The sequence below is a fragment of the Peromyscus californicus genome, unplaced genomic scaffold, assembly GCF_007827085.1.
Source record: "Peromyscus californicus insignis strain IS unplaced genomic scaffold, ASM782708v3 Scaffold_2__1_contigs__length_46816999, whole genome shotgun sequence".
NCBI lineage: Eukaryota > Metazoa > Chordata > Mammalia > Rodentia > Cricetidae > Peromyscus > Peromyscus californicus.
The window spans coordinates 1320882-1338551 of NW_026294540.1; the positions used below are offsets into that span (position 1 = coordinate 1320882).

The 17670-nt window shown below is 50.9% G+C and overlaps 1 protein-coding gene and 1 long non-coding RNA gene across 7 annotated transcripts in view; one reads left to right on the forward strand and one right to left on the reverse strand.

Annotated features, from left to right (window-relative positions):
• LOC128120709 (uncharacterized) overlaps positions 1 to 10736 on the reverse strand; it is a 51196-nt gene extending 40460 nt beyond the window's left edge. For all 3 annotated transcript variants that reach the window (XR_008221935.1, XR_008221934.1, XR_008221936.1), the window contains exons 1-2: positions 10629 to 10736; positions 7045 to 7180 (exon numbers count right to left, since the gene is read on the reverse strand). This is a non-coding gene — a long non-coding RNA (uncharacterized LOC128120709). The remainder of the gene's footprint in view (positions 1 to 7044; positions 7181 to 10628) is intronic.
• Ttc28 (tetratricopeptide repeat domain 28) overlaps positions 1 to 13721 on the forward strand; it is a 432623-nt gene extending 418902 nt beyond the window's left edge. For 3 of the 4 annotated variants that reach the window (XM_052754914.1, XM_052754917.1, XM_052754918.1), the window contains 8 exons: positions 89 to 809; positions 1788 to 1912; positions 3473 to 3704; positions 4145 to 4221; positions 5312 to 5335; positions 5978 to 6107; positions 7871 to 7978; positions 8890 to 13721. In XM_052754914.1, coding sequence (XP_052610874.1) covers positions 89 to 809; positions 1788 to 1912; positions 3473 to 3704; positions 4145 to 4221; positions 5312 to 5335; positions 5978 to 6107; positions 7871 to 7978; positions 8890 to 10475 — 3003 coding nt within the window. In that variant the 3' untranslated portion in view covers positions 10476 to 13721. The remainder of the gene's footprint in view (positions 1 to 88; positions 810 to 1787; positions 1913 to 3472; positions 3705 to 4144; positions 4222 to 5311; positions 5336 to 5977; positions 6108 to 7870; positions 7979 to 8889) is intronic. The other variant, XM_052754915.1, reaches the window with a different exon arrangement.
• Positions 13722 to 17670: the final 3949 nt, after the last annotated feature.

Consider the following 17670-nt stretch of genomic DNA (forward strand, 5'->3'; position numbering starts at 1 on the left):
ACTGGGTTGTGAAGATGCTGAAAACGTAGGGTGAATGATGTCAGGGACACCAGATGCCCTGCTAACCCTGCTGTTCCCTCCCCTGCAGTGTCACCTGAGGAAGACGCCACCCACATACTCCAGCTCCACTGCCATGGCAGCTGTCATAGGCAACCCCAAGCTCCCATCAGCAGTAATGGACAGGTGGCTGTGGGGACCAATGCCTTCTGCAGAGGAGGAGGCATACATGGTATCAGAGCTTCTGGGCTGTCAGCCCCTTGTGGGCAGTATGGCCACCAAGGAGAGGGTCATGAGCGCCCTGACCCAGGCAGAGTGTGTCCACTTTGCTACCCACGTCTCTTGGAAACTGTCAGCCTTAGTCCTCACACCCAACATGGAGGGCAACCCTGCTGGCAGCAAGAGCTCCTTCGGCCACCCCTACACAATCCCTGAGTCGCTGCGGGTGCAGGATGACGCAAGTGATGGAGAAAGCATCTCAGACTGCCCCCCGCTGCGGGAGCTGCTCCTCACTGCTGCTGACCTCCTGGACCTGCGGCTGTCTGTGAAGCTGGTGGTACTCAGCTCTTCCCAGGAGGCCAACAGCCGCGTCACAGCAGACGGCTTGGTGGCGCTGACGCGGGCCTTCCTAGCTGCTGGTGCACAGTGTGTACTGGTGGCTCTGTGGCCGGTGCCAGTGGCAGCTTCCAAGATGTTTATCCATGCCTTCTACTCATCCCTGCTGAATGGCCTCAAGGCCAGCGCCTCTCTTGGTGAGGCCATGAAAGCAGTGCAAAGCAGCAAGGCCTTCTCACACCCCTCCAACTGGGCAGGTAGGCAGCCGAAGCCTGCCATGGGCCCTGGGTGGTCCTCCCGGTCTCATTCTGCAGCTGGGGAAGGGCAGGAAGTTGGCTATGGGTGCCAACGCCCTCATACTCAGCCCAAGGCTGCTCTTGGGTATCTTCCTTCTGGACTAAGGAGTTCATCACCTTCTGGACTAAGGAGTTCACCCTCAGAGTGAAGGCATGGTTCTCAGTGTCAGTGGACAATGGGTGTCTGTCACAGTGGCACCTAATTTAAAACCCTGTGTTAGTAAACAAGACCCTTGATGTGGCCTCTGAAGATGTAGATAGGGCTGTGTACCGTGTGGAGGTCACCAGCCCCTCTGCAGTTCAGTGTCCCTGGCAGGTATTGTGGCTCCTTCAGGGCAGCCCTTATCACCCACCAAGGCAGCACAAGGCCTTGGGCAAGTGTCCTGGTGACTCATGGTCCCTGGAGCCCACACCTGTCCTGTTCATACCCCACAGCATCTATGTAGGAAGCCAGGCCCTCTGCCTGGCCCTTCATTCCTACAGGGGCTCCCTGCCCTGTGTGGCTTCCTGGGTGTAGTGCACTTGTTTGAAAGTGGCATTCATTTGTTTTTCTTTATGGACAACCTAGGCAGGCAAAGGAGCTAAGGGTTCAGGAAGGAGATGGATAAACTCCTGTTGCTTAGCTGGTCTGGTCTTTCTTGCTAGCTCAGGCTGCTCCTTCTGAACTGGAGGAACTTCTCTTTACCCCTCTGGTTGCTGGTTCCTGCCCCAAGTTCTCTTCCACAAGGCCTTTTGACAAGGAAGCTTCAGGGTGCCCAGGCTAGTGGCTGCTCTTGGGTATCTTCCTGCCACTCATTGAGACAGCCAGGTGGTATGGGTGCCCAAGAGGCCAGGGACTGAGACCACACCCATCATTGCCCAGCTCTCTAGCTGAGCACGTGGGAGGAAATGGTCAGGGCAGCAGTACTGTTCCCTAAGGTCCCTCTGTGCTGTCCTCAGGTTTCACGCTTATTGGGAGTGATGTAAAGCTGAATAGCCCCTCCTCACTCATCGGCCAGGCTCTCACGGAGATCCTGCAGCACCCAGAGCGGGCACGGGATGCCCTACGAGTGCTGCTACACCTGGTAAGGGCTGATGGGACCCTGTGGGGAACCCGGGCAAGGTGCCAGTGAGAACCAGCTGGGACAGCACAAGATGGGGGACCCAGTACAAGGCATGGTGACCAGATCCAGCTGCTCAGTTTCCCCTGGAGGAAGGCAAGGTGCTGATACTTCACAGTCTCAGAGGATTCTTGGGAAGGAGTCCCAGGAGTGCAGGAAGACCCAGCAGCTGACAGGCCTTACTTCATTACCAGAGTCTTTCCCTGATTTGAGAAAGGACTGATTGTACCCTTGGCTAGCCCAGGGTTCATGAGGCTGTAGGCATCTGCACAGCAGAAGTTGTCAGTTAAGATAGTCACTCAGAAGAGACAGCTAGAAGGATCAGGGGTTAAAGGCTGACTCAGAATACGGAAGATCATGTCACTCCCAAAATAAAAGTCATACAACATTTGTCCCATCTTTCAACCCTTTGCTGAAAGCATGGAGAGCAGTTTCCAGTCATTCCCAACCCAGCTCTGGCCCAGGCTGGGATCCATGTAGCATGGACACACTATCTGTGGTTACCCACAGGCCTAGAGCAAGCACCATAGCAGAAGCTCCTGCAGAAGACCCACTCCAGGAGCTGGAAGTAGATTGTGGTCCAGGTGGACAGGCCACCTTGGCTATGTAAACCTCTTATCCCATAGGGAAGACTCAAGTCGGGCCCTTCAGACCCCACACCCTGGGCCACACAGTCAGCATGCACTGTACCTAGGGGTGCCTAGTCCTGCTGTGAGAAGCCACACTCTAGGCCCTGAGGATGCTGAGACTGGCTTCCTCTGTCACCATGTATCTTGAAGCTACAATATTGGGCCCTTTCAAGTTCCCCACCACATCTAGAGCACTCCGTCTGTACCACTGCAGACTTCTCTTAGGCAGCAGAGAACCCTGGCCCCACACTCCTCTGTCCAGCCAGGCTTCTCAGGGGCCCGAGGCCCCAGGCTGCAGGAATATTTACTGCTTCCCTCCATCAATGGTAATCACCAGAGCCACACATCAGGCTCCCCTGCCACACTTCCTTGTTACAATGCCTGTTTCCCCTTCAGGATGCAAGGTGTCTCCAAGACTCTCTGTCCCAGGGACAGCCACTTCTGTTTTAAGTGGACACTTCTCTTCCCCAGACATCTGATCTGTGCTGTTTTGTTCTAAGAGAAGCCTCAGGTGACATGGGGACAGTCTGCAATCCTCTGTGCCTCGGGGCCTGTGACAACTCAGGCCCACCAGGGAGGAGTGCTGTTGACACATTCTGTAGAAAATGAGGATCTGGCAGGCACTGGTAGGGCTGGACAGGCTCTGACCTGAGGTCATTCTCTGTGATTTGCTACAGTGTCTGGAGTAGAGAGGAGCAGACTTCTTTGTCTGATGATCAGATCCTTACCATCATACCCTCCTATGCCTAAGGCTCAGGGAGCTCTGCGTCGTGTCCTTAGGCCTGGTCAAATGGCTTTCTAGGTGGCAGTAGTCAGCACTGCACTGACTTCCCCCAGAGCACCAGGAGGAGGAACAGGTCTGATCTGGATCTCTACCTGTCCTGTTCCCCACTAGGTGGAGAAGTCCCTGCAGCGCATCCAGAACGGGCAGCGCAATGCCATGTACACATCCCAGCAGAGTGTAGAGAACAAAGTGGGTGGCATTCCCGGATGGCAGGCCCTCCTCACTGCTGTGGGCTTCCGGCTGGACCCTGCGGCCAGTGGCCTGCCAGCAGCTGTCTTCTTTCCAACCTCAGACCCGGGCGAGAGGCTGCAGCAGTGCAGCAGCACCCTGCAGGCCCTGCTGGGTAAGCTGCGATGGGGTGGGGGTGGGGTGCTAGCACAGAGGGACCATGAGTCTCAAGAATGCTGGGCCTTGTAGCCAGAAGTATCACCGGACATGGCAGAATCCCACAGCCACTGATGCATGGCTGATGCCCACCTCACCCGATCTTCGTCCCTTCCTGGGGGTGTTCAGTGGTCCTGGGCAAAACCACAGACCAACTAGGGTGACACAGGCACACCACTGGGAACTAGGGTATCCTGGAAACATCACAGAGAGAGTCAAGCATAAGGTCAGGATCCCTCTTCCCTGGAGGCTACATGCTTCTGTCGTAAGCCACACAGGGACATGTCTCTGGCTGGGCCAACCTGCAGCAAACTTCCCTCAGCACTGAACATCTGGAACTCTTTCCCCTGGAGGTGCCAAGACCCTCTGAGTAACATCTGCTCCTCTGTACTGGCTCAGGTCTGCCCAACCCAGCCCTCCAAGCACTGTGCAAGCTCATCACGGCCTCAGAGACTGGAGAGCAGCTTATCAGCCGGGTAAGTAAAGCTAGGCTGGACAGACCCAGACAGGCCTGTCAGGAATAGAGTGTGGTTTCCCTGCCTTAGGGAATGGCATCTCCAAATAGGCAGAGTCTACAGACAGGTTCTTAGGGCTCATACGCCCTGCCTGTGGTCCAGGTGTCTCCAGAACCCGCCATTCACTATCTTCTTGCACCCTGCCACCTCACCCAGCTTTCTCAGCTAACTGACCAGTATCATAGTGACTGTCCTGAGCCAGCAGGCATTGGGCCAGCCCCTGAGGCACAGCACTGAGCACAAAGCCAGCTGCATGGCAGTTTTTAAAGAAGAGGCTACTTTGGGGAAATGTGGGTAGAATTCAGGGGTTATGAGAATTTCTTTTCTGAGCTCTGAGCAGCACGATCCTGTGGCTTCTCTGTCTCCCTGACTTTCCTCTGGCCACTGAGAGTTAGAGTCCACCCCAGGTGCAGTATGTATGGGAGGACCTCTGGATGGCATTCTTCAAGGGTGCATAGTGGTTTTCCTGGTCATTCTGGAGGCTATAACTTAATACAGTAGTGCATGTTGTTCTGAGGTATATAAGCCAGTCTCGGCCATGTGCCAGTACGGGTACCCTATCTGAGCTTCACCAGGGTAGACACTCTCAATGGCTCCTGGAGACTCCTCTGCTCTGGAGCTATTGGCAGCCAGGGACCTGACTTGAGTTCCTGCTGGTTTATAATTAGCATGCCTCATCTGCTAGAATGTTGGATACTTCTAGAATGTTGCATGTTAAAGCATCTAGAATGCTGGTCTGTGTCCTCCATAAAAGAACGCAGAACTTGAGGCTGAGAGCCTTCAAGTGTACCAGCTCCTTATGCCTCTTGCTTTCATGGAACCAAGGGACTTTAGGTCTGCTCACTGTGGGCCCCAGGATAACTGGACACTGGCCGAGGCATGGCTGTCACCTTGTGTCCCCTGCTGCCTCTTGCTCCTCTCCCTGGTCAGAACCAGGCTGGTGCAGTGCTTCCTGTGGCAGCAATCAGCTTGTGTGCATAACTGCTATGCTTGAATCTAAACTCTCTTCTCTCTCTCTCTCTTTCTTTTTCTTATACTGTGCTGGCTGAAGGCTGTTAAAAATATGGTGGGAATGGTGAGTACGACTTTAAGCAGCAAATGCTGTCAGGTGAGCACCTTGCCCACCCACCCCAGGACTGCGGCTCTGAGCTCGCTGGCTGTGCACATGCGCGCTGACACAGAGCTCTGGGCTGGGGCTTGTCCCTCCTCTGCTCTTGCTGCCCCTTTCCTGTTCCACTCTGTCCTTGGTCTGACCTCTCAGGTTCCACTAGAGCAGCAGGGGCAGAACCAGTGACAAACAGAGTTCACAGTGGCACCTGAGTGGGTCACATGAGCTCATCCATGAACTTGATGTGTTCCAAGTTACAAGATGTGTTCAAATCTTCCTTGTCTTGTGAAAAACTCTAAAGATGGTCTCAACTACGTCCATAATTGAAGACAGAGGGCGCCAACCCCAACTCCTCTTCCCCACTTCCACAGCCGCTCCTGTACTTTAGGGAAGGCAGAGGTCAAAGCAGAGCTGGGACCCTGGAAGGCTCCTTTGCCCCTCCAGGTCCTTGCCCCAGAGAGGGCAGTAGGTATGACTACACTGAATAAGGACCTCCAGAGGCTGCAGGTGTTATGAGAGGCCAGCAATCCATGGCAGGTGACATGAGCTTAGGCAGGGTAGTCCAAAGCCTGGCAGACCTACACTTACATCTGTCCCTCCCTCCCTCAGCTCCATCAGGTGCTGGTCCAGCTGCAAGCCTGCGAGAAGGAACAAGACTTTGCCTCAGCTCCCATTCCAGTCTCCCTCAGTGTCCAGCTGTGGCGGCTCCCAGGGTGTCATGAGTTCCTGGCAGCTCTCGGTAGGACCAAGCACCTTGACTTAATAAGCTACTTCATTTCAGTTTCCTTTACTGTTTTCCCCCGTTTTCTGTTGGGTAAAGCCTAGGGACATAGAAATACATCAACCAAAGATGCTAATGCTTCAGCCCGCTTCCCTCCATCACAGTGTCCCCTCTAGTCTGTCCTTACCTCCCAGGACAGACCAAGCTTTACCACATTTCCAGGGGCTGCTGGCTGGAGGAAGGACAGTGGCCAAACCAGACCTCAGAGACTAGCATTGAGGGCAGGAGGGCCAAGAGCAGCATGAGGTCAGGGTAGGGATGGGGGCCCACCAGGCCGAGGACAGGCAGAGCCTCTATGCCAGATGAGGGGGTCTCTGAGCGATGTCAATATGATGTCACTACCATAGGGACCATCAGATACTGCAGGACTGTACATCCTTATGCTCTGTCCTGGGCATCTACTCACTGCTGGGGGCTGGCCGCCTGTGTTTTCAGTCGTATAATGTATTTCTAAGGTAGAAGGCAATCCACACTCGGTGCTCTCTATGATCTGGGCTACTTGTTTCTTGTCCAGAGTTAAGGCAAATCTGGTGAGTTGGAATCTACACAAATGCCACCAGAGGCAGGAGAGGTTGTCTTCACTTCTATCAGCCACCTCTGTGGCAGTGACACCAGTGTATCACTGGAAGGTGGCTCTATCTTTTTCTCTCAGCAGGGCAAAAACCAAGTAGTGTGGTATGGCACGGTCAGCCCTCCACGTCTGTGAACACTCCATTTCCAACCCCTTACCAGTTGTGTCATGGAGACCAGTCCAGAAGGGAAATAATCCCAGCCCTGGCTCCTCCCGAGGCTGGTTCCACTTGTGTCCTGTGCGCCTCTAAGCCAGTGCTCAGAAGGGGACACACACACACACACACACACACACACACACACACACACACACACACACACACACCTGGTTCTTCCTGGAAGCAGAGTGGGAGGAGAGCAGTAGGTGGCAGGTTTGGTCTCAAGAGTCCTTCCATCCTCGTCTGAGTTCCTCTGCCAACCCAGCACAGGGCTGTTGGTGGTGGGGCGGCTGACTCCAGTCTCTGCAGAAGCGGAGGATTCTATCAGAAGCCTTTCATTTACATGATGACTTCCATGAGGCATCCCTGTTTATTCTTTAGTCCAGAGAGTTAAGTTTCCCACAACAACCAGAATGCCCTGTGGGTCTTTCAGGGAACCTTATTCTGAATGGAATGTATGTCAGATCCCAATCAGGAGTAGAAAGGGAACAAGCGCCCCCTTTGGTGAATGGCCAGTGGTTCAGTCTGGAGCAATGTGCCCTCCAGTCCCTATCATCTCACACAGGAGCCCCCATACAAGCTCCCTTTCTTTCTCCACCCCACAGTCTCCAGCAGGCTATGATGTCTCAAGTAGAAAGTCTGGCTGGTCTCTTCTGGGGACAGTCTTTGGCCACAGTGCCTGGGAGAGTGCTTGCTGGCTGTCTGTGTGATGCTCAGCTAACCTAGACCTCCTGTGCACATTTGCCTGGAGAACGAGTGGGTTGTTCTGTGGCTGTATGTCTAGTCTCATGGAGCCTGACTCCAGGAACATGGCAGAAGAGTCAGGCAAAACCCTGCAGAAGCAGGTAAGGCTGTGCCCAGCAGCTGTTCTGGGAGAGGCAGCCTGACCTGAACACTATCAATTGGGAAATCCTAACAGCTAGATACTCACTGGCACCCCTGCCATGCTGCCCTTGGTGAGAGCCATGCACAGCATGTGGCATCTTCCTCTAGGTTTTGACCTATGTGAGGTGGGCCAAGAGGAAGTGATCCTGAAAACTGGGAAACAGGCTAGTCGACGCACTACCCACTTTGCACTCCAGTCCCTGCTGTCACTCTTTGGTAAGCACCTCCCCTTTCCCTCTAAAGGATAGTGAGTGATGCATGTTTAGTTTGTGTTAGAATCTTCTGGGGAGGGGCCCGGAGCTCCTTGCTCTGGAGAGCTTCATTCTTGGGGGATAGAGGCAGCAAGCTCATTAGCTTGCCTAAGGCCAACCTAAGAAACACCACAGTGGGGACAAGACTGGGGGAAAGTGGAGCGGATGGGACATGGCATGGTATCAGGACATGCCTGTCCTACTCCAGGTGAGCGTAAGAGGAGCTCCTTGGGACCGGAGGGCATGCCTGGCCTGAGTGCTGCTGTTCTAGGGATAAGTTGGCAACTGGATCACAGCCATGGTTTGAAGGTAGCCAAACCAACAGGGCCTGCTAAAGAATGTGTACTGTGATAGGAAGGCTTTCAGAACAGGTGCCAGAGTGAGACGACATTGTATAACATCAGGAAGGCAGCAACAGGCGTGGGCTGGAGTGCTGTCCTGGGTACATCGTGCTCTAGAGCATCTGTGAGATGCCTTCTAGGAGGAGGCCAGTGCAGGCAAGGGGAGGAGCTCTGTGCCCCAGGGGTGCTGCAGGGTCAAAGGGCACTAGCAGAGGGTATGGGTCCACTGCAAACCAGCCCTTAAGCACTGGACTTGGTGTGTGGGCTCACTAGTGACAGTCACAAGAACAGTAAGAACTAAGGCTTGAGTGGAAGGTGACAGGGGCCGAAAGACAGGGCTGCTGAGGCCTGTGGCTCATGGCTGGGCATGTCCTAGGGTGTTCCACTTCTTGTTCATGAGGACTGGGGGTTAATTGGAGTTGTGCTTATGCAGTGTGTAAGTCTTTACTAGTTTCTAACATTAAGGATGTCTCGTAAAGGAAATGTCAGTCTGTAAAATCCTAACTGTCCTTTGGCCTGGATGTTCTGTGCCTAGATTCCACAGAGCTCCCCAAACGCCTCAGCCTGGACAGCTCATCCTCCCTGGAGTCACTGGCATCAGCACAGTCTGTGTCCAATGCTCTGCCACTGGGCTACCAGCACCCTCCTTTCTCCCCGACTGGGGCAGACAGCATTGCCTCCGATGCCATCTCTGTGTACAGTCTCAGCTCCATTGCCTCCTCCATGAGTTTTGTCTCCAAGCCCGAGGGGGGTTTGGAAGGTGGGGGCCCCCGAGGACGACAGGACTATGATAGGCCCAAGAGCACCCACGCACAACGAGCCACCCTGCCACGGCGCCAGCTGTCCCCACAGGCCAGACGTGGGAGCAGCAAGGAAGAAGAAGAATATGAGGGGTTCTCCATCATCAGCATGGAACCTCTGGCAACCTACCAAGGTGATGGGAAGGCACACTTCTCCCCAGACCCCAAGCAGCCCTGTGTCAGGGCACCAGGTGGTGTGAGGCTTTCAGTCAGCTCCAAGGGAAGTGTTAGCACTCCCAATTCCCCTGTGAAGATGACCCTGATCCCCAGCCCAAACTCACCCTTCCAGAAAGTGGGGAAACTGGCAAGCTCAGACACAGGTGAGTCAGACCAGTCCAGCACAGAGACCGACAGCACCGTGAAGTCCCAGGAGGAGAGCACCCCAAAGCTCGACCCCCAGGAGCTGGCCCAGAGGATCCTAGAGGAGACTAAAAGCCACCTCCTTGCAGTAGAGCGCCTTCAGAGGAGTGGTGGCCCAGCAGGCAAGGGCTCTGACCGAGAAGATGGCATGGTAGCAGCACCCAACAACACCACAGTCTTCAGAGCTTCAGAAACCAGCGCCTTCAGCAAGCCTGTACTCTCCCATCAGAGGAGTCAGCTATCACCACTCACTATCAAACCACAGCCCCCAGCCAGGAGCTCATCGCTCCCCAAGGTGAGCAGCCCTGCCACATCAGAGTTATCAGGCAAGGATAGCCTGAGCTCTCCTAGCAGCAGCCGCCCATCACCTGGCCGTGACACCCCAGCCTCCCCGGCAGACCCACCACTCTTTAGACTCAAGTACCCCAGCTCTCCTTACAGTGCTCACATTTCCAAGTCCCCCCGGAACACATCCCCTGGCTCAGGCCACCAATCCCCTGCGTGTAGTGCGCCATCTCCTGCTCTCTCCTACTCTTCAGCTGGCTCTGCTCGCTCCAGTCCAGCTGATGCCCCGGATGAGAAGGTGCAGGCAGTGCACAGCCTCAAGATGCTCTGGCAGAGCGCACCCCAGCCCCCAAGGGGTCCCCGGAAAATATGCCGAGGTGCACCAGGAGCCTTGACATCTAAAAGAGATGTCCTCAGCCTGCTGAACTTGTCCCCTCGGCACAGCAAAGACGAGGGCGGGGCGGACAGACTGGAGCTGAAGGAGCTGCCTGTGCAGCGGCGTGAGGAGGTGCCCCCCAAAGTCCCCACCAACGGCCACTGGTGCCCAGAGACGGCAGCGCTGACCACATCTGGTGGCCTCGGCACCACAGCTGCCACCCGCCCTCTGAGACTGCCCTTGGCCAATGGGTACAAGTTCCTGTCCCCAGGAAGGCTTTTCCCTTCCTCCAAATGTTAAAGCATCTTGGCCCTGACTCCGTGCACATTACAGCCAGAGTCTTGGAGTCCCTCATCTAGTGCAGTCACCCACACAGCCACTGAAACCATCTCTCCTCAGACAGGTGGGCTCCCCAGGCAAGGTCACAGTCATGCCAAATACCACTGTACTCACGGGTAGCTCCCCTGGGCCAGATTCACCAAAAGCAGGTCTTGCACAGGGTGGGAATGGCCGTGTCTTCTCTGCCTCTCTGCTCCTACTCCTGCCACAGGACCTGTGGGAGGAAGGCAGCACTGGTTTTGCTACCAAGTCTCTATGCATATCTTTCCTACAGGAGCGCAAACAGCTCCTGTTGGGCTCCCGGGTGCTGATGGGATATAGAACATTCTAAGTTCTGCACTGATGCATTACATTATCCAAAAGGAGAACTGTGGTTTTTAAAATGCCAATTCTTTGTGATTAAATTGTAGCCATTTTGGTGGATACCGGAAGTCACAGCCACAATGCAATAATTAATGTTGAAAGCGCTTGCATTCCCAGCTGCTCCCCATGAGCTCGGCTGGGGCCTCTGGACCCCACTGTTGGCCAAACTTGAATTTTCTTAAAAAAAAAAAAAAATTCTGTACTCTTGTCCAGGCATTTTAGAACTATGCAATTGTGGTTTAAAACACAACGTTGTGCTTTTAAAACATAACTGACCTTTTTTGTACATGGATAAACACTTGGTTTTATTATCAATAGTACTTTGCATTTATAGCTATTATTTTTAAAAGCTCAAGAAATTTTAAATGTCAAATTTTGAATATTCATCCATAAGTAGTAATCAAGTTTTCTTGGGGGTATGGTTGAAATTATTCAATTATTTAAAAAAAAAAAGATAGAAAGGAAAAAAAAATGTCCCCTGGCTAGCTAGACCAGGACCCCAGCCACTTCTGCTGCCTTGCTGCATTTCTCCTCCTCTCCCAGCTCAGGCCACAAACCTCTCCTCTCTCCATCACCAGTCCCCACTGCTACCACCTCTGCGTCATTATCAACCAGGTCAGTCTTTCCACGCACTGTGACAGTGCGAGTCACAGCTCCACCAGGTCAGGGGAAACTAGATTCAGGTACTCCTCAGTAAGAGCAGTCATCATGGCCAACACCCCCCCACACACACACACACACAGGAGTGGGGGTGCTGGCATCATGACCCCCAAGGGCACTTCTCACCTTGAACAGGATCTGACTTTGGTTTTGTTTCTCATTGTGGCTTTTTAAAGCAGGGTCTCTAGCCCAAACTAGCCTCTCAGATTTGCAGCAATCCTCCTGCCTCAGCCTTGAGGCCTGCACCCCTACACTATGCTATGACCTCACTCTGTAGCCACTGACTGCTACTTCCTCCTCAATGTGCTCTTTTAAAAACTGACACTGTCCCCTGGCTCCATGTTGTTCTGGTGAGTTTTGTCAGAGAGGATTCTGCATCCAAACCACCTTGTAGACAAACAATAATAAGACTATCACATTCAACCTGCCCCACCCCCGGGAGAGAACTTCTTCATGAAAGCAGCATGTACTAGCTTATGTTAGCAGGGAGCTAACTTGCCATGTAGCAAATGAAAACCAAACCCAGCACTGTGCATTCCACTTGCAAAGTCAGGTCCTCGGCAACCGAGAATCAACCTCAGCACAAATGCAGGTGGCTGGGCCTGTCCTTCTCAGCCACCACCTCAGCCTCATCCCCCAAGTGCCCAGGAGCCTGGCTGTCTTTGCTCTGTCCAGGGTGCAGCCCACCATCAGCAGATACCTCCACCCCTCAACCATGTATGACCATGTTGTCAAGTCATGGAGGACTCCAAGGCTGCTCTGGTGTACTCCTAGGTACATTGTTGTTTTCTGGCTCACATTGAAGAGCCAAACAGTACCTGGAATGCTTTTTATTTATCTTAGATATAAGTTTCAATGAAGGAAAACAAAGTTGACAAAGTAATGGGACCAATGTGCAGATCCGAGTCATCGTTTATGTCAGTCTTGGTGATTTCACGCACGTGAAACAAAGTCAGTTGAAGCTTCCAGCTACACCGTAAAGAAGAATCTTCACATCATGAGAGACTGTGTGACTCAGCATTCTGTATGGGTCAGGGGTTGGCAAACATGATCCACAGACTAAAGCTGGTGAATGAGTTGGAAGTTTTGTTTGTTTGTTTTGGCCATAAGCCAGTGATGGGTTTACCTTTTAAAATGGTTAATAAGTACAAGACAAGTCTTGGTTTTGCCTCTTGGTTCACAAAGCCTGAAGACAAGTCTGCCTTTTAAAAGAAAGGTTGGCTCCTGGTGCATACAGCAGAAAATGCAATTGAAATTTTGTTCCACGGCCAGGAAGTTCTCAAGGAAGCAGTGGGCCCACTGGGCCTGGAGCCTTGAGGGCTCACATTTGGTGTAGGTGGCGCCTACCTAGCCCTTGGCTCTTCATCCTGTGTGGGAGGAGCCAACAGATGTGGGTCAAAGTTACAAAAGTCGTCTCTGTTTCCCCTTTGCTGGTAGTAGACAGATGTTCCCTTAAGCTCAGGAAATGAAAATTTTTAATAATTTTTTTCTTAAATATTCTACCCCGCTCTACCAGACAAAGACATGCCCCAGACAAGCAACAGCCTCCTCTGGGAGCTTGGTGGGACCAGAGAGCAAGGCCATAGGCTGCCCCAGTTCTTACCAGTAATGACTGCTAACTGCAAACTAACACAAGAATCACCTACAAAACTTACATCTTGACCCACAACTGTCCCTGCAGCAATGAGCAGGTCTCACCTTCCTCCCTTTTAGAGAAAAAAATCAGTCCACACTGATAGGTGGTGAGGTGCTGCCCACAGGATCCAACTGCCCCCAGCACACACAGAAGCTTCAGTGGTCCTTGCTGTATACCTCACAAGGTGGCAAACAGCAACAGGGCAGCTTTTCCTCACACATTTTGTTTGATCTGAATTGACTGTATATGTGGCTTGTGAACTGGGCCTGTCTGTAGCGGATCCTTCAGAGATGTCCACGCCAGCACCCACCCACCCCCATCCTGGGCACCTCCCCACTTGGCATTCACGCTCCTTATATGCATTGTTAGCCACCTTTGGCCTACATGGACTTTTTTTGTAAATTACACAGTTTCCAAACAGCATTAAACTTTTTATATTATGAAATTTGCCATGTAAAAAGAACTTCCTATTTTTATTGAGGCTGCGGGCGCTTGGCCCTTCCTTTGTGATTCAGTGTCTATTAAAGCATGAGCCTGTCAGTTTTAAATGCTGTCTCTGAGTCTCTTTCTGTGCGTTTCCCACAGTTCCGAGCGGCTGTGTTACAAATGAGCACACAATGCTGTCTCTGAGTCTTTCTGTGCATTTCCCACAGTTCTGAGCAGCTGTTACAAATGAGTGCACATCTGAGTGACTAAACTGTAACCCTGCCAGGGGACATCAGGAGGAGAGCAAGGGACACTTGCACCAGGCACTCTAGACACTTACAGAGTCTTAGATGGCCAACACTTGGCTCTTTTAGAATCATAGTGGAGTACCAGAGATGTCTACTGTTGAGCAGTTACTTAGATAGGAAGGAAAAACAAAGCAGATTTTAGCCACCTGATGGCCTATCTCAGAAAACTTTCAAGGAGGCTCTTCAGGAAGAAGAAAGCAGTCCTCTGTATGGAGAGGCATGAGCCTAGTGAGCAGGCCAGTGAGAATCAAGGATACAAGTACTTTAAGGAGTGATGTCCTACTGGGTAACAGCAACAATACTAATCAACAATATAGAAAACACTGATGCTGATCTGCCATGTCAGAACAGAAGGAAGTAGATTGTTTTTCAAATGCATTCAGTATGCAGAAGCACAAAATAGGAGAAGATTGTATTAGTGTGGGAGAAATACAATAATAATAGGACAGGAAACGGAGAACAAAGTTCTGGTGACATGAGCATCAGGAATGTCAAGTAAACCAAGCAAGTGCAGCCTGACAGAAGATGGCAGGCCCCACACTGAAGTCTGTGTGCTGTTTGCAGAACTCACCACAGCACATAGCCTCAGATGGCTGATAACAAAGAATGGGAAAAACTCCATCCTAAAGTAGACACAGCAAGAAATCAGAGGCCTGCTGTTTTACCATGAACTTAGCCGGAAGGCAAAACTCTAAATTTGGGTGCCACTGACTACAGAGCCTCAAAACTCACTGCGGAAAGTGTGGCAGATGGTCCAGTTCTGAAAAATGTCCTGTCCTAAAGGGAGACTACAACCCATAACCCTGGATAGCTGAAAGATCAGAGTATATGGTAGGTTAGACAATCCAGCAAACAGGAAACCTGCCTTGAACATCGAAGCCACATTTCTCACATGCACATGGAAGGTGTTTCATGAAAACAGCATATAGACCACATAATTATTCCTAAAGAGCAGAGAACACTGGTCCCTACCACACAGTCACAGCACAGTACAGTTCATCACAGAAGAACACCAGTCCCTACCACACAGTCATAGCACAGTATACTTCATCACAGAAGAAAACTGATCCCTACCACTCAATCATAGCACAGCACAGTTTATCACAGAAGGACACTGGTCCCCACCACATAGTCACAGCACAGTACAGTTCATCACAGAAGAACACTGATCCCTACCACTCAGTCACAGCACAGTACAGTTCATCACAGAAGAACACCAATCCCTACCATTCAGTCATAGCACAGCACAGTCCATCAGAGAAGAATGCTGGTCCACATGTTCTGGGATGGTGAACAGGTCCTTAACATTTTAAGACACTACAGCTGTAACTGGACGTCATGGTTGCAGTAGGATTGAGTGCCCTGACTCACACACAAAGCCTAGGGCAGACTTCACGGCTAGTGGTGGGGCACCCTTTGAGCTCGAAGCCTCCTGCTTGCTAGGGCTCCTCTTCAAAACCAAGTGCTTATGCTCTGACAGCACCACAGTGTGACATCTTATCCTGTGAACACCCTCTTGTCAGGCTTTCCCAGGTATGCAGCCTCCAGCAGGGGAGCGGCAGCCCTGTGTCTGCTCCAAAAACTAGGTCACACATCTAGGTCCAGACACACTAAAGGGACATGGTAGCATCTAGACAGTGTTTTACTCCGCAGAGACCATCACCCAGGCCAGCACACTTACTAAATATCCTCAATACAGTTATATTAAAAAACAAACAAACAAAAAAAACCCTTCTAAATCAATTCCCAGAAGCAGAGCTCATGGTCTTCCCTTTGAGTCACCAGAGAGGGAATGAATTTGAGTTCTATTCTGCCTGGCAGCATCATGCCAAAGTCAGACCTTTTTTATACATAGGGCTTTTTTTTTTTTCCTTTATTTTATGTGTATGGGTGTTCTGCTTTATGTATGTGCAGTACCCACAGAAGTCAAAAGAGGGCAACAGATCCCCTGGGACTGGAGTAATAAACAGCTGTGAGCCACCATGTGGGTGCTGGGAATTGAATTCAGGTCCTCTGTGAGAACAGCCTCTGCTCCTAATTACTGAGGCATCTCTTCAGCCCCTGCATGGAGCTTTTTGAAACACCGCCATTTTCTTTTCGAATCAACAATGTAATTGTAAAATAAAACTGATATGTAATCAGGAAAAAGGAAATTCTTACCTATCATTAAGGTATTTTCTGGTAAAGGATGTTGTTATAAGTAAATCTAGCAAACAAAGGTAGGCAGAAAGTGGTGGAAGTTAAAAGAAAGTCCCCTTGGTGTATAATAATAAAAATACTAAATGTACAGAAGAAAGAGAATATCAAAAGCTACAAGGGACAAAGACCAAGTAACATATAAAGGCAGACCTATTAGAATAACACCTGACTTCTCAATGGAGACTCTAAAAGCCAGAAGGGCCTGGACAGATGTTTGACAGACTCTAAGAGACCACAGAGGCAGATGTGAGGGTGATCTGTTGTGATGTCTGTCACCCCATTAATCAGCTGATTCGGCTGATCTGGCTGGCTAGGCGGGCCCCCTCCTCCCTCACTGCTCCATGTGCAGCCATCCTGAAGCTGTGCGCTCAAAGAGGATGACCTTCCCTGAATAAAGGAGGTCTGGTCTTTGGTCAAGGGTATGAGTAGCTTCACTCACAGATGTTAGCCCCAGACTACTATACCCAGCAAAACTTCCAATCACAATAGATGAAGAAAATAAGACATTCCATGATTAAAACAAAACAAAACAAAAACAAAACCACAAAAAACAAAAAACAAATTTAAACAATTTTATCTACAAATCCAGCCCTACAGAAGGTACTAGAAGGAAAACTCCAACCAAAAGAGGTTAATTAACCACATCCAAGAAAACACAAAGGATAAATAATCCCTGTCCAACAAATCAAAAGAAGGACTTGCACATGAACACACACACACACACACACACACACACACACACACACACACACACACAGAGAGACAGAGAGAGAGAGAGAGAGAGCGCAAAATAACAGGAATCAATAAACACTGCTCCTTGATATCTCAACATCAGTGGTCTCAATTCCCCAATAAAAAAACCACAGACTAACACTAAGGATACAAAAACAGGATCCATCCTTCTGCTGAACCCAAGAAACACACCTTAGCATCAAGGACAGACATCAGCTCAGGGTAAAAGGATGGCTGACTTTAAGTTGAATCACAGAGCTTCGGTAACAAAAACAATATGGTACTGGCACACAGACACACACACAGACCAGCGGAACAGAACAGGAGATCCAGACAAAACACAGCTATGGCTATTTCATCTTTCATAAAGATGCCAAAACATCCTGGAGAAAAGACAGCTGTGCTGGGAAAACTAGGTGCCCACAGAGAGGAGAAACTAGATCCTTATCTTTTGCTCTGCACAAAACCCACCTCTGAATGGATCAAAGACGTCAGCATGAGACCTGAAACTCTGAAACTTCTAGAACTGAGAATAGGAGAAACGCCTCAGAAATAGGCACACAAGTAAGAGCCTCCTCACAGGACTGAGTGACTCAAAATAAGGCGGCAGGTGCCAAATGAGACCTCATGAAGTGAATATGTTTCTGCACAGCAGTGGGAACAGTTAATTGAGTAAAGAACCTACAGAACAGGATTAATATCTAGAGTCTACAAAGAGCTTAAAAACTAGATGAGGAAAATAACACAATCGGAAAGGTGGACTGAGGAACTGAACGTGGCTCTAGAAGAAAGACAAATGGCAACAAGTCCTTTCAAGGCGTCCACACTCTTG